The sequence below is a fragment of the Lontra canadensis genome, unplaced genomic scaffold (genome assembly GCF_010015895.1).
Source record: "Lontra canadensis isolate GAN:19392208 unplaced genomic scaffold, GSC_riverotter_1.0 scaffold3, whole genome shotgun sequence".
Lineage (NCBI taxonomy): Eukaryota > Metazoa > Chordata > Mammalia > Carnivora > Mustelidae > Lontra > Lontra canadensis.
This window is the reverse complement of record NW_022630997.1, coordinates 31,459,950-31,475,958: the sequence shown is the minus strand read 5'-3', so window position 1 is coordinate 31,475,958 and position 16,009 is coordinate 31,459,950. Positions and strand designations below refer to the sequence as shown.

The 16,009-nt window shown below is 41.5% G+C and overlaps 2 protein-coding genes across 2 annotated transcripts in view; one reads left to right on the top strand and one right to left on the bottom strand.

Moving 5' to 3' along the window:
• The window catches only part of GLUD1 (glutamate dehydrogenase 1), a 37,226-nt gene extending 27,194 nt beyond the window's left edge, over positions 1 to 10,032 (bottom strand). The window contains exon 1 of the mRNA XM_032838240.1: positions 9,585 to 10,032. Coding sequence (XP_032694131.1) covers positions 9,585 to 10,032 — 448 coding nt within the window. The remainder of the gene's footprint in view (positions 1 to 9,584) is intronic.
• Positions 10,033 to 10,428: 396 nt separating this feature from the next.
• The window catches only part of SHLD2 (shieldin complex subunit 2), an 85,344-nt gene continuing 79,763 nt past the window's right edge, over positions 10,429 to 16,009 (top strand). Inside the window, exon 1 of the mRNA XM_032838182.1 lies at positions 10,429 to 10,463. The gene's annotated coding sequence lies outside the window, so the exon portion shown is untranslated. The remainder of the gene's footprint in view (positions 10,464 to 16,009) is intronic.

The window sequence follows — 16,009 nt, the reverse complement described above, 5'->3', positions numbered from 1 at the left end:
AACAGGAATCCAGATGTTTCAAAAGAACATTAATAACAGGCATACATCTGCATGCTACACAACACAGCGTTTCTCTGCCTTTTGACTTAATGACCAGAGAGTCTCATCCTCGAGAGTCTCATCGGTATACAGCACATTTTTCTAGGAGAAACAAAAAACAACAGCAAAAATTAGCTGAAGTTGCTGTAGTGATGAAGAAACCACACCGGCTCCTTACTTTGAGAAAAGATTCAGTGAAAACCACAACTGAGTAGCTTCAATTTTTTTCCTTTCGCTAGCTGACTCAAAACCAAAAACAGACAAAAAAGCTCCTAGCAACTGAGCCAACATTGTTTTTTTTTATGATGAATCATTAACTGAACAGATTCACGAAAACTCAAATGGTTTTAAAAATTACTTGAACTAAGATCTTTTAATAGGGCTTGATTTATTAAAAGTTCCATTTTCAACTGTATTCTATTTCTTTTCAGAGAGATTCTGAAGAGTTCTACCACAAGCACAGAACTCACAGGAAAGCAAAAAGAGCTGAGAATTCATAAAATGCATGCACTAACCCTCTTTCCATTTACTCCTGAGAACACTTCTTTTCTCACTTAATACTAATATCATCTCTAACGTGCAAGAGAATGGCATACCTTAATTACAAATGAAGAGAGGAGGGCAAGCAGCAGTGAGGAACCACCACAGAAAATATGGGAAGTCTCAGATAAAAATTCATTCCGCACTGCAGAGAGCATTTTGTTCGGGAACAAAGGAAAGTCATACCTTTAACTGCTTTGACAGTGTCCCTGTCTGTGTAAGAAGGCAGGGAAACCCCATTATCAAAATCTTTAAGTGTTCTGAAGAGACAAACTTCGTAAGTTCTGGGAAACGTATGTTTAGCTGATGCTGGAGAAATGAAAAATATTTCATTTCTTCTTTTCATTAACATTTAGAAGTTTCAACACATATGTATGTGTTCATCCAAACTTAAACACAGAAAAAACTGAAATCTCCCCTATCACTACGTAAACCCTGTCTTTTCCTTATGGATGACCATTCTTAGCGATCTGAGAGAGAGAGAGAGAGTGCACGTGTATGTGTATGTATACATATCCTCCCAAATCATTTCCCTGCATTTAAATACATACTGTTTATTGAATGTGCAGCTTTGTCTTATACTAAGTATTGAACTTACTGCCCAATAGATGGAGGAAAGATTATGGATTAAGACGGGGAATCTTGATCACTGGTTTCACAGATTGCTTATTCTGCTAATAGCAGTAAACTTAGTCCCCCCTTCCCACCAAACAGGTCTTGGAAACGATGCCAGGGTAAAAGTGGTGAATATAAAATCGGACGACATTTAGGAAAATATAAAGGCAACTTGTTATAAAAAGGTTCAAACGGTAAAGGATTGACATTACAGATATCCAGTTTCATATAAATAATGAATAAGTCTAGGTTATATTTGAGATGGATCGTAAGAGCAGGAAGAGGATTAGAGGGAGACAGGGACTACAAGCACCACAGGCAGTGACTGTACTTTGCCAGAGTAAGATCAAGAAAATACATATGCCTGTATTTCCAATTGTCCTAAGGATCACTTTATACCCAATCTCCTTTAATTTAAAAATCCAGCCCTTTTTCCTAATTGCACTTTCCCGGTAGCTGATACCACCCCTTTCCCTAACGGTGCCTCAGGCTAGAAATAGAGGCTTTATCTCATTCTCAGTTCCTCTGCCGCCTAGCCTTCTGGGCCCTCCCAGAGTTCTCATTATCCACCCAACAAGCATAAAGGGAAAGCTGTTTCTGCTTGTACACTTCTGACACCAAATGTGTGGGTTTTCCACACCAACAGCCAGTTCTCCAAATCTCTGTGGGCACCAACTGATTGTTGTACACAATTTAACTCCATTCTGACACTGGCTACCTGGAGTTAGCACAGACTCCACAGATTAAGGGCTTAGTCCCACAAGACTGGCCTTCATCTTCATCACAAGTATTGCATGCTCAGGGTACCCAGGCTTTTGTCCAACTTGGTAACAAACTGGGGCTCCCATGACTCCCTCCTCAGGTTTGATAATTTCCTATAATGGCTCACAGAACTCAAGTGAACACTTTACATATGTTCGCTGGTTTATTATAAGGGTCCTGAGTATAGCAGCTTCCATCCCTGTGTCACAGGTGTGCCATCCTCCTGGCACATGGATGAATACCAGAAAGCTCTCAGAATCTAGTCGTTTGGGATTTTTATGAAGGCTTCCTCACGTAGGCATGATGGCTGTTAACTCAATGTCCAACTCCTCTCACCTCCATGGAGAAGGATAAGGGATGGGGCTGAAAGTTCCAAGCTACTCATCATGGCTTCATCTTTCTGGTGGCCAGCTGCCATCCTGATGCTATCCAGGAACCCACCCAGAGTTGCCTCATTAAAACAGAAGATGCTCCTATCACCCAGGAAATTCCAAGGGATTTAGGAGCTCTGTGTCAGGAACTGGAGTCAAGACCAAATATTAGGATAAAAGAGGCTCTCAGCACCTCTATCACTCAGGAAATCACAAGGATTTTAGGAGCTGTGTGCCAGGAACTAGGGACAAAGACCGAAAACATATTCATCATGACATGAACCCTCGCTTTCCCCTATTTACACACACACAGGTTGTCCCTATGGCCCCATCACATGGTCCTGCCTCTTACCTGGGCTTAATCAGTCACCCTCTCTATTTCTCTTTTATCTAAAATCATCTTTCCCCCATCCAAATCCTATCCAGCCCTCCCTGCTTACAGATCAAGAGGGTCATTCCCTGGTACTTTCTTTTAACTCCTACTGTAGCAACGCACTGTTGAGTGTTCCCAACTGTGTCATTTACTGACTAGTTCTGGGAAAGAAAAATGTAGAAACAGAATACTGAGCAAAAAACAAAAGGAGAATGCCGCAGATACTGTAAGAGATTTGGGATTCTGCTCTATTCTGAGGAAATCAATGAAAAGACATTGAGGGAAAAAAAAAAAAATCAGCTTTGTTTTGTTAAAGCTTTCTTATGGATAGTTCCCCCAGCAAAAGAGCACGGTACCTGACAGAGCAGGGATTAAAATGCCTGTAATGAACAGGTGAACTATCAGAAATCCCCAGGAGTTAAGGAATGCTCTTTAATTAAGCATAACATTTAAAGCCCTTGCCTGCAGGGAAAACTAACACATAATGGAAAAATTGATTTATCTGGAATATAATCTATAGCTCATAATGAACACAGTCCTTATTCAGTAAACCCCCAATACGGGGACTTCCACCCTTGACTATTATTCCCTTGCGGTTTCTCTCATGGTAAAAGGGATTAAAAACAACAAGGAGTCCATGTACATCCTAAGGCTCAAATGTACAAAATACTTTTTTTTTTTTTAAAAGGCCCATGTCCACGTATTTATGACAATGATATATGGCAAAAGGAGTCACACTACTGACAACCTTTATAATTTTCACTTGGGTCATCTTTCACATTTTTCTCTAGCCAAGAATAATCCAGAGAAACAGCAATTCATGACAAACTGTAACTTCTGAGTTTTTAAGGAAGAGGCACTCAGAAGAAAGCCTTGTTAAAATGATTCCTTTGAAAACCCTTCAAGATCCATGTTCTAACACTCTGGTAAGGAAAGGAGCTCTCCTGACTGTCACATTAAACTGTTCAACACTATAGCTCTTCAAACCTTTCAGCGGAAAACTCTCATTAGGAAGTTCTTTCACGGCCGACTGGAATAAATGGGCCTGTAAAGATTTCAGATATGAGCGAGTTTTATATGCACAGCTGTTGGAATATGCAAGCATCTTCTAGGAAGGTAGGCCTTCTAATAGCTTTTAACACATTTCAAATGATCCAAAATGTTCGGGAGTCCTGGTACTGAGGGCATGACATGGTTCTCAGTCACTGCTTAGGATATAACTTGTCATTTTTTTTCATGTGAATAGATCCCAAACAATAATCATTAAGCAGGTGGGTGCTGGAGCCAGAGGATGGGAGCCCGAACCCCAACTCTGCTACTGAAACTCGGTGGGGGTGTAACCTTACTGGAGGAGTCTTTGTTTTTCAGCCCTAGTATCCCTTTTTCAAAGTCGGGGCAACAGTGTGTTCATGAGGTTGTTGTGAAGAATAAAAGCGATGATGCATGAAAAGCTCTTAGCAAAATGCCTGGTGTCCACAGAAAGCTCAACAAATGTGAGCTGTTAGGTCACCTCTTGCTTTGCCAGTTGACCTGTGTGGAGACAGATCTCTCAGGTGCTGCTGCCTTTGGGAAAGGAAATTAAGGTCTGAAGCAGCATTCTCCCAGGACGCCACTCTGCCCTTGGTGAAACCTGTCCTGCCTTTAGCCATAGTATTTAATACACCAATGCTTCAGTCTTTTTGATAGTGAGTAATCTACATTAATTTCTGCCTCTGGAAAAGGGAAAACATTGCCTCACTGGGATAGCTAGCTCAGTTTTAGGTAAGAACTGTGGATGGAAAATTGTTCAGTTATTTCATGGTGAAGAGCTGGACAGAGTTGGTTCATTTTTGATTTTATAACCGTTATCACTATTTGAGTATCTGAATGATATACAGCTATTTTAACAGGAGTTTCCTGGGTACAGCCATCATGGGCTATTTATGAATCAATGTTCTTAACTGCGGTGATGTAAGAGGTCTGGGTTTTTTTTGTTTTTTTTTGGTTTTTTGTTTTGTTTTTTTTTTTTGTATTATGAAAATCTAGTATTATGCAAAATAAATGGGAAAAAAAGTCCCACAACATCCTGGAAATCCTATGTCAGGCTACTGCCTAGGAATTCAACAACCCAAAGCTAATTATTTTGGTCTTTATTGGTTCTTGGCAGAACTCTCAGCACCTTTAAACATCACTGGACAAAAACAATTTTCTTAAACAATCTAAATTATTATCAACAGCTGTATGCCATCTAATTTCTTCCCTCTACAAACCAGAAAGTTCATGTTTGATTTTTACTTCTTCTACTTAAAATTTAAACACTGCCACTTTTATTGAAGTTTAATATACTGGTACTTGTCCTCTGATTTTTGATGCCCCAATTCCTGCAATGTGTTCTCTGCGTAATGAGTGGGCAGCGTCTGTGTTCCTGCATACAGGCTTTCTACTGCCAGGGCCAGCCACCTACATGGATTCGCCCCAAGTGAGGGGAAGACTGAACTGCCTTCTGATGCATCCCATCTGATGCATTTGTCTCCACCACATTCCTTAGCTCTTCATTCTCTAGTATATTAGGGTGGGGGGGGGAGGTCAAGGGCATTTGGCTTCCATGAAATTCAAAGGCCTCTATCATGGCAACCCAGTTCTGGATTTAATTAAAAAGGATTAAAAACAACAGCAGGAGCAGCAGCAACAAAACCCTCAGGGATGACGGCTAGGGCGAGAACACATTACAAATCACCTGTCTTTTAATAGAATTTTCAGACTGAGTTAAATCCTAAGTTTATCTACAAAGGCTACTTTTCTCTTGTGGGAACAGATGTGGACACACACTCACACGTCAAGAATATTGAGTGTGAGCATTTATTCAAAGTTACCCATGTTCTGCCAGCTGTCAATCTGGCACAGCAGAAATAAGTCAGAAACATTTTTTTTTTCCAGTGAAGGCAGAGCATGTGTCATTTTTAAACAGCATCAGTAGTTTCTACACTCTTCCTACAAAGCACCACCATTCACTATGCAGTGGTAACCCAGAGGACTGGCTGAAATGGTACTACTGGACTCCGAACCTCAACGGCATCCCATACCCTCCACCCCAGCATCCTGTCCCCCAGGGACTAGAACAAAGACTGTCTACCTCCCACTGCTTTTTTGCATTTTGGCTCTTAAAGAACAAGTCCACAGGTTATTATAATTTATACTTTTTTGGGGGGTACTGATATTTACAGTTTAACAAGAGATTTAGGGTCAGTGTCCCAGACTATTCCATTTATAGTCCATCAACTTTATTTTTTTATTTATTTTTTTTTTTGTTTTTAAGAGATTTATTTATTTATTTATTTGACAGACAGAGATCACAAGTAGGCAGAGAGGCAGGCAGAGGGGAGGAAGCAGGCTCCCCGCCAAGCAGAGAGGCCGGATGTGGGGCTCCAATCCCAAGACCCTGGGATCATGACCTGAGCCAAAGGCAAAGGCTTTAACCCACTGAGCCACCCAGGCACCCCCATCAACTTTATTTAAAATGATGATAATTTTAGAAAATTCTATGGTAGAAGAAGCAGGAACAGGGAACTTTGGCTTAATAGTTCTAATATGAAGGTAAGAAGGTGGGAAAGAACAACCTAGGAGAGAAAGTTAAATTGCTCCTACGTCATTTAATATCAATCTGTACTTCTCCCCCCAAACTGACTTTTATTTATTTTAAAAATTTTTTAAAAGACTTGAGAAAGCACACAAGAGCAGGGGGAGGGGCAGAGGGAGAGAGAGAATTCAAAACAGATTCCCCTCTGAGTGCAAAGTCCCATGCTAGGGATCCCAAGACTTCCATGACTGAAAACAAGAGTCAGCTGCTTAACTGACTGAGCCACCCAGGTGCCCCCCAAAACTGATTTTTAAACGATAAACTTCTTTCTAAAAAGGTACTGCACCGGTCTCAGAACTGGTTGCAGAACCATGGGCCAAAAGAATATAGAATTTATTCTGAGAAAGTTAACAGAAACAATCACTGATAATGTTTTCAAACATGTAAGCAACTATGAAAAAGTCTTCTCAAAGCAGAAATTCCCACAATGTTCATCTTTGTTGAAAATATTAAGGCTGCTCTTGAAATTTCCCTTCAGAGTCTATAGCATACTCTACTGCAAATGCTTAATAGATATAAAATCTGATGACTTCAGTTAAATATGCTTTGCGGGAAAAGGAGCAAAAAAACCAAAATGTATTATTAAATATTTACTTGGAATAAAGTACACATCAGCCACCCCCAGGTCTTCAAACCACCTGTTCCCCTTACACAGATTATAATTAGGTTGTTACTTTGCTTCAACCTTGAAAATTGTATTTCAGAAAACTCAGGTAGAAGGTCACTCTTCAGGGAAGATTAGCTGCAGAACACTGAGGGTTATGAAAAAGATGAACAGCAGAAAAGGCTGTGTGTGTGTGTGAGTATGTGTGTGCGCACGCAAGAACACTGGTAGAGAAGGCAGCTGAGGTGGTGAGAGAAAAGTGTGTTTAAAAGAGAAAGATTTACTCAAGCCACAGGAATTATTCAAAGCATCCTTGGAAATTTCAATCACCTAATATATTTTGTAAGACCAGAGTGCAACATGAAGGTCAATAACCTATTTAAAAAAAAAAAAAAAAAAAAGCTTTAAATGTTTAATTGGAAACAAAAACTACTCAAAATAGGGTGCTCATCGAATATACATTCTCTGCAGTCAGATTGAAGTAATAAATGGGAAGAAAGATCCTGGAATGTTACAAAAAGCAAAGCATGCACGTCCACATTGCCCAAATTTTGCTGATCAACTATTTAGCACAACATGCATTAAGTAAAGCACACCAAAATATTTTTAAGGCCTTTCATAGCTATATAATCCTGCCCAATCAATCCTATTATCTCCTTGAAGTCTTTGAAATTCCCTAAGATAAAACATTTACCACTTTATAGAGGCCAATTTTCATGTTATGTTATCTTGCAATGCCTGCTTAACTAATTATTAGCTGCAATTCAGTTTCTCTCTGTTTCTAAGCTGGGAGTTAATAGCACTTCCAGTACATGCCTTCCGGTAAATAGGGTAAATTGGAGAGAATTGTTTCTTACACTTCGGTACAAGCAAATGCTACAATAACAGAGCCTTAATATGGCTGATGTGGTTTGTTGCTAGGTTCAGTATTTTCACATTAAAACTGCTGTGGCAGCAAGAGGAGGAGGACTGACAAACCATGGTAAATTTTAGTTGCTTTAGTGAGTTGGTAGAGTTGTGATATATAAAGACAGGAGAGGACTCGGAATATAAAGAACTTCAAGGAAACGAAATCAGACCCTGCAGAAAAATATCTATAATGGTTTACTTGCTTATCTTTTAAGTGACTGGAATATACTGCCAAGAGGACAGTAATATAAACTAGATGGCCATTTTAAAGAAAAATAGCAACTTAGAATTTGCTAACTTCTCTTCCTCCAACATCCTTGTTTGCTTTTCTTGGGAGCCTAAACTTGTATTCTTGGTTTAGAGAATAAGGGAGTGGTAGGAAGAAGGAAGGTAATGTAGGAGACTAACTTTTATGTAATTTGGAGGTGCAAAGGGAACTTAAAGGTCAAAGTGGTTCAAATTGAGAAGAGCAACGAGAGCTAGTGGGTATTAAACTCTAAGGTCTGTCCTAGAAGAGGGTGGCGTCAATGCAAATTTAATAGGTAAATCATTAAACAGGTTCAGACAACCTTTGTTCCCAGTTTGGAAATGCCAGCAGAGCTCCAATTTTTTCCAGAAGAGAGATTTCTAAAAACTATCCTTAGAAGTCAGCTGGTATACTGAATACTGTACCAGGCTCATGGAGAGAAACGGTCCAGCCCAACACCCTCTCTGTGCTTATTTGCCAAGCAACCTCCAGCAAGACTTCAACTCCCTGGGTCCTTTACTCAACATCTTTTTTTTTAAATAGAAAAAAAGTGGTTGTGCCCTTTTTCTAGGTTATGCTTAAGCACTTTTAGAAGATGTACTGTGCCATGTACTGGGGAAAAATTTTTTTAAGTTTATATTTGCTCGAAGGAAGCCAAATCTCAAAAATGTAAGCGCAGAAGAAAAAAAAAAATTAAGTACAGGATAACTTGGGACTACCAAATTGTAACCGATTCAACTCCTTTCTTCAGTACTTTATCTTTTCCCCAAGCTCAAATCTGGTGCTAGCCAGGACCAGTACACACCCCCAGGGCTATTTCATTCCATTGGCTGGCGGGCCGTCCTGCATTCTACACCCTTTAGATTTACTGTCAGGGCGCCCGGTGTTTGTTTGTCGGAGATGTTACGTCGCTCTTGCATTACTTTTTCTTTTTTCTTTTTCTTTGGTGTGTGCAAAACAGAAGTGTCAGGTCAGAAAAATGACGTGATTTAAAAGACCAATGTGTAATTAGTAAAATCATTTAGTTAGCAAAACTGTCTAGTTTCAAACGTAAAAGGCAATTCACTTTGTATGTTTCTGTAGCATTTGCCATTGGTGTAAAAATGAGTGGAGGAAAAAAACACGGAAATAATTATTTCATAGTTCGTGATCGGGTGAGTCATAGAAGCTCACAAAAACTTGCAAAGGCACGGTCAGATGGGCCAGGCATTCCCATTTCTAGAAGTGCATTTCGTCAGGACCCACCCTAGGTGTCACCTACACTAGGACCGAAGAAGAGCCGTGCAGCATCTATTCTGCATGCAACATCCACAGGCAGGGGCCGGGGATGATGGGTCACGGGGCAGAAGATGGGACCACTACGTGGCGGTTTCGGGAGGAAAAATCACTGTCCGCGCGAACCTGACACATCCGCGGCTGGGGCCGGGGCGAGGGTGGGTGGGGGCCAGTGCCCATCCCGGCAGGGCAGGACAGCGAGGGAGGGCGCGAGGGACTCGGCCGGCGCTCACCTCCCTTGCAGGGCGTGCGGTGCTGGCTGTGCTGGGCCCGGTAGCCTTCGATGACCTCCCAGGAGCCGTCGTCGCGCCGGATGGGGAAGGAAAGGCTCAGCACATGGTTGCAGGGCTTGATGATCCGCAGGATGCCGCGCACCCGGTTCCGCTTCTGCTCCTCGCTCTCCCGGGTCTTGAGGTCCTCCACCAACTTGTCCTCCACGATGCTGGCGCCGCGGTCGAAGAAGCCCTCCACCATCTTGAAGAAGTTAGGGTCGTCCTCGCGGTCGGCCGCCGCCTCGCTGTAGTGTCGCCGGGTGGGCGGCGCGAGCCCCGGCTGCGGGGCGGCGGCAGCGGGCTGCCCGCGGGCCCGGCCCAGCAGCGCGGCCGAGTCGGCCGCCGCGGAGACTAAGGCGGCGGGCCCCGCGCGGCACAGCAGCAGCGCTTCGCCCAGGCAGCGGTACATGGCGACGGGGCGGAGGCCGCAGAGCGGAGGCACTCCCAGAGGCCGGGAACGGAGGGAGGGAGGGAGGAAGGGCCCGGCGCCCGCTGCTCTTTTAAGCTGCAGTTTCCTGCCCCCTGGGCTGTCTCCTCCCCTCCGGCGCCCGCCGCCTAACGGGGAGGACGGACTTTGGGGGCCGCCGGCGCAAGTCGCTTGTGAATGGCAGGGCTTCGCGGGGGAGGGGGGTGGGGGGGGGGCGGTGCGCGCCGCCCAGGGAGCCGGGCCTCCGCCTCTGCCGCGGCCTCGCCCGGCCTCCCAGGCGGCGGCGCGTGCCTGCAGGGGCGCTCGGGGGCGCGCTGACGCGGGAGGGCTCAGTGCGCATGCTCGCGCCGGCCGGGGAGGGAGGGGCGAGGCCTCCCAGGACTGGCCGGATCTACAGGGAGGCGGTGTCTCAGGTCTGTGCGCGCCCCCGACCTCGATCTGGGGAGGGGGCCAGTGTGGGGAGGGGGCCAGCTCGGGAAGGGGGCTTGCGGGGGGAGGAGCTTGTCACCCCCGCCAGGGGCGTTGAGAGGCGGATCCCCGGGCCCCGCAGCAGTGAAGGTGGTGCGGTCTGGCGGCTGGCCAGGCCGCGTGAGTCACTGGTGTCCCTTGTTTCCGCCCGCACGCCCTCGGGCGGGGTGGCGGCCCAGCACCCCGCCGGCCCGTCCTCTGGCGTCCCTGCGCCCGGGGCGCAGGGCCGAGCGAGGGGCGACGAGACCGTGAAGTGGCGGTTGAAAGCGCGTGTGTGGGCTTGGCTCTGCCTTCGGGGAATGAAGCACGGAAATGTCATGCGGAGGTGGCTTGCAGGAACTGGAAGGAAGAAAGCGTGGGAGCTGGGGAATCCCTTGTCCACTGGCCTTAATAAAAAAATGAAGTTTTAAATTTTACCCCATGCAACCACTCATCAATGTCAAAATAATAGTTATCGTGAGTCATTGCAGTTTTCTAAGATTTACTGACCGTGCTTCCCCTCTTTAGAAATACGGTCTAAAAACAAAGACACTCTAGAAATGCAATAATAAGACTCCAGCATATTCTCTGTAATATAGGTATTAAGTGGCCCAGAGTAGGATTTGTAAACGTCTAAGTTTCATGAGGGTTAATTTTATACTTGCACATACTTGAGGAATGCTAAAGTCATACGCTCCTATGGATAGGTTAGGCACCTGTTTCATTCTAATGACTCAGTCCTTAAGAAAAGGTACCGAAGGCCTCATTCCCAGCTTTACTAGTCCCGGTGTACCTTGGTGGTTTTAAAATGGCACCTTTTTGACTTGCAAAACTACTTTACTTCCTGACATTCATTTTATTCATCTCTTAGAACATGGAAGAGAATGTTTTAAATTCTTACAATATACTGCGAAGTATGAAGTGGTAACGTAAATTAGTTAAATTACATTCATCTATCTCAGCGTACTCTCAAAGCAAAGAAGATGCAGATTATATTTTATCTTATTTGCTAGATAAATGTATCATTATTTATATTTGTTGTTTTTCACTGAAAAATATTCTCTAAACTGAATCCTGAATTTGTCTTGTTGGTAAAAAAAAATTAAGGCACCAAATTTCCTTTTCACTTGATGGTATTATCATTTTACATTGCAAAAAAACAAAAACAAAAACAAAAAAAACCCATGAAAACCGAACCCCAGATAGTAAAATTTTAGAATAAAGTGAATTAGCATCCAGAAACGTGGACATTTTTTCCCTTGAGATTAAATTCTTTGGTATGTTTTGAGGAAAGTGGTTTCAAAGCTTAGTTTTATTGCCCCGGTTATCTCTTTTGTGATAACCATAGCCGTCAGAAAAATCAATGTTTAACTTTGCTTCTTCCCAAGTTTTATTCATCTAAATTCAAAAGTTGGAAAGCCTATGGAAGTAGTGAGGAAGTCATCTGTAACTGAGTCTCCTATCTATAAATGACTTACAAAAGGGCTCCATAAGAACCCAAAAAGTAGGTGCTTTTATTTTTTAAATCCTCATTATGTTTTAAAATTACATATAAGTTGTAAAAAAAATTCAGATGGTACAGGTAATTTTTTTTTTTTTAAGTTTTTACTTATTCATTTGACAGAGAAAAAACAAGCGCAGGGGAGGGGCAGAGGGAGAAGCCTACTCCCAGTTGAGCTGGGAGCCCGATGTGGGGCAAGATCCCAGGACCCTGAGATGATGACCTGAGCCAAAGGCAGCTGATTAACCAACTGAGCCACCCAGACACCGCTAAATGTTATAGATAAGTTTAAGGAGTGAAATTTTCCAAACACTACTCTTCTTCCCCCCATTTAGTAAGTAGACGGAGTATTTCTTTTTAAACTAAAGTAGGTATTATAATTCCTGGTTTGATGGAAGAGGGAACTAAAGCTCACAGAGACCAAGTACATTGTTGATGGTCGCCCAGCTGGTAAACAGCAGGCTGAGATTCAAGCCCGAGTATTCAACCCCAAAGTTATTCTATTGCTGCTATTCCAAGAAATATGTTAAGTATTGTTGCATTTAGTTTAAACTTTTGTGATGTAAGGTATAGTGAGTTTCAGCTTCACACTGATGATTTAGTTTAATTGCCAGTACAGTTAGCATAGAGTGTTATATTACTTTCAGGTGTACCATATAGTGACTCAACAATTCTATATGTAACATTGATGATTGCTTTATAAAAGATACAGTTATTTTGCAAATTAAAGTTTAAATTTATGAGTAATTTCCATTTCAAAAGGAAGCCAGAATTTAACTGACGGGAATTTTGGTTATTTGATGATATTCAACAAAGACAGATCAGTTTTCTGGCTTTGACATTTATGAGTTTTCCTTAGCTGTTTTAAAATTCCAGGTCATTTCTCTTTGATCCATTGCATGCTTTTATGTTTTCAAGTGCTTTTAAAAATATTAAAGAAGAAGAATTTTAGGATTTAGAAAGACATAGCATAAAAATAAAAGAACCTCATAGTCTTTAAAAAAAATGATTTGGAAAAGTAATACGTACTTCCTGCCTTGTGTGTTTATATTTGTCTTTGCTGGACGTTTTGTTTAGATGGAATGATACGTGGCCTTTTGTGACTGGCTTCTTTCACTTAGGATAATGTTGTAAGGATTCATTTATGTTATAGCATGGATCAGTATTTCATTTCTTTTCATGGCTAAATAGTATTCGTTGTATGGCTGTCTCATTTTTTAATCTATTTATCGTGGACATTTGGGTTATTTTCACTTTTTGGCTGTTGTGAACAATGCTATTCTGAACATTCTTGTACAAGTTTTTGTGTGGAAACATGTTTTCAGTCCTCTTGGGTATATACCTAGGAATGGAATTGCTGTTTAACCTTTTGAAAAAAAAAAAAAAGTTTTTTGATCTTGAGAAACTGCCAAACTTTTCCATAGAGCTGCACCATTTTAATTCTTATTAGCAGCATATGAGGGATACAATTTCTCTGCATCCTCTGCAACACATGTTATTTTCTGGGGTGCAGTGGTAGTTCATTTTGGTTTTGATTTGCATTTCCTTGGTGGCTAATGATGCTGAATATCTTTTCATGTGCTCATTGGCCGTTTGTCTATCTTTTCTTGGAGAAATGTCTATTCATTTCCTTTTCCTATTTTTTTAAGAAAGATTTTATTTCTTTATTTATTTGAGAGCAAGCGAGTGAGAGGAGGAGCAGAGGGAGAGGAGCAAGCAGATTGCACGATGAGCCGGATATAGGACTCGATCTCATGAGACCGCCACCCACTCTCCCCTACCCCCACCAGCCTCCAGATCATGACCTGAGCTGAAATCAAGAGTTGGATGCTTTACTGATGAGCCACCCAGGTGCCCCTCCTTTTCCCATTTCTAAGTTGGATTATTTCTCCTCTTCATTGTTGGGTTGTTACAGTTCTTTATATATTCTAGTCACAAATCCCTTATCAGATACATGATTTGGAAGTGTTTTCTACTATTCTGTTGTTGTTTGTTCACTTCTTTGATGGTGTCTTTTGAAGCACAAAAATTCTAAAATTTGGTGTCCAGTTTATTAATGTTTTCTTTTGTTGCTTGTGCTTTTGGTACCATGTCTAAGAAACCATTGTCTAACTGGAGGTCATGAAGATTTACACCTATGTTTTCTTCTAAGATTGTTAGCTTTTACATTTAGGTCTTTTTGTATTTAGTTCTTTTTGTGTTTTAGGTTTCAAAATGGATTTTGAGTTGATTTTTGTATATGGAATGAGGAAGGAATCTACTTTCATTCTTCTGCCTGTGAATATCCATTTGTTCAAAAGTCTATTTCTTTCCCCATTTAATTGTCTTCATACCCTTTCAAAAATTAATTGACCTAAATGTGAGGATTTATTTTTGGACTCTTGAGTTCTTCTCCACTTGCTCACATATCTCTCTTTATGCTAGTACCACACTATTTTGATTACTGTAACTTTGTAGTAGATTTTGAAATTGGAAAGTGTGAGTCCTCAAACTTTGTTCTTTTTCAAGTTTGTTTGGTTTTCAGAGTCCCTTGACTATGAAAATGAATTTCAGCGTCAAGTGGTTAATTGCTGCACAGATTCTGGATGGAATTTTTATTGGGATTGGGTTGAATCAGTTTGGGGAGCGCCATTTTAATGATATCACATCTCCGACTTATGAGCATGAGATGTTTTTTTCAGTTGTTTAGGTCTTTAAAAATTGCTCTCAGCCTTGTTGTCTTTTCAGAGTAGAAGTTCTGTACTTCTGGGCACCTGGGTGGCTCAGTGGGTTGGGCCTCTGCCTTTGGCTTGGGTTGTGATCTTAGGGTCCTGGGATCGAGCCCTGCATCAGGCTCTCTGCTCAGTGGGGAGCCTGCTTCCCCCCATCTCTCTCTGCCTGCCTCTCTGCCTACTTGTGATCTCTCTGTCAAATAAATAAATAAAATCTTTGAAAAAAAAGCTCTGTATTTCTTTCATTAGGTTTATTACTGGGGGGTGATTGATTGGCTCAGTCCGTTAAACATCCGACTCTTGGATTTAGCTGAGGTCATGATCACAGGTCATGATCTCAGGGAGGTGAGATGGAGACTGTGTTGGGCTCTGTACTCAGAAGGGAGTCTGCTTGAGATTCTCCCTCTCTCCCTCTGTCCCTCCTTGCCCTACTCATGTGTGCACAGTCTCTCTCTCTCTCAAATAAATAAACAAACAGATCTTTAAAAGAAGTTTATTACTGAGACTTTTATTCTTTTTGATGCTATTATAATTGGAATTCTTTCCTTAACTTCCTATTTAAGTTCTTCTTTTCACCTTACAGAAATAGAATTGATTATTATATATTGATATCTTGTGTTTTAACCTTATGGAACTCATTTATTAGTTTTCATAATTATTTTGGTGGGTTTCTTAGGATTTTCTCTACACAAGATCATCTGCAAAGGGAGATGGTTTTACTTCTTCCTTTCCAATAGATGTATTTTATTTTACTGGCTAATTGCTCATTTTTTTTTGTTATTATGCCATATTTCATTGTATGCGTCTGTTATAATTATTTTTGCTACTCCCTCAATGGACACATAAATTGCTTCTAATACCTTGAAGTTACAGCAGTGCTACAGTGAATAATCTATTACATAGAACATCAGTTTTCAGTCTTTCATCTCAGGATGACTTTGCCTTCTCAAGTATAAGTAGTGAATTTGAACTTAGGAAGAATTTAACAGTGGTCAGAATTTTGTTTTTCTTTAAAGTTGTTTAGTTCTCATTTGACATAATTTATTACTCTCTGTAGACAAGTCAGATATTTAACTTCTTAAACAAGGGCTCCTAAATGAGGAACTAAGAATCTTGGTATTTCTTTTATTAGGTCACCATTTTTCTCATTTGAATAGTTTTTTTAAACAGATTTTATTTTATTTTATTTTATTTTTGCTTGCTTATTTTTAAAGATTTTATTTATTTGAGAGAGAGACACAGATAGTGACAGAGATAGTGAGAGAGAGCACAAAGCAGGGAGGAGAGGGAGAAGCAGGCT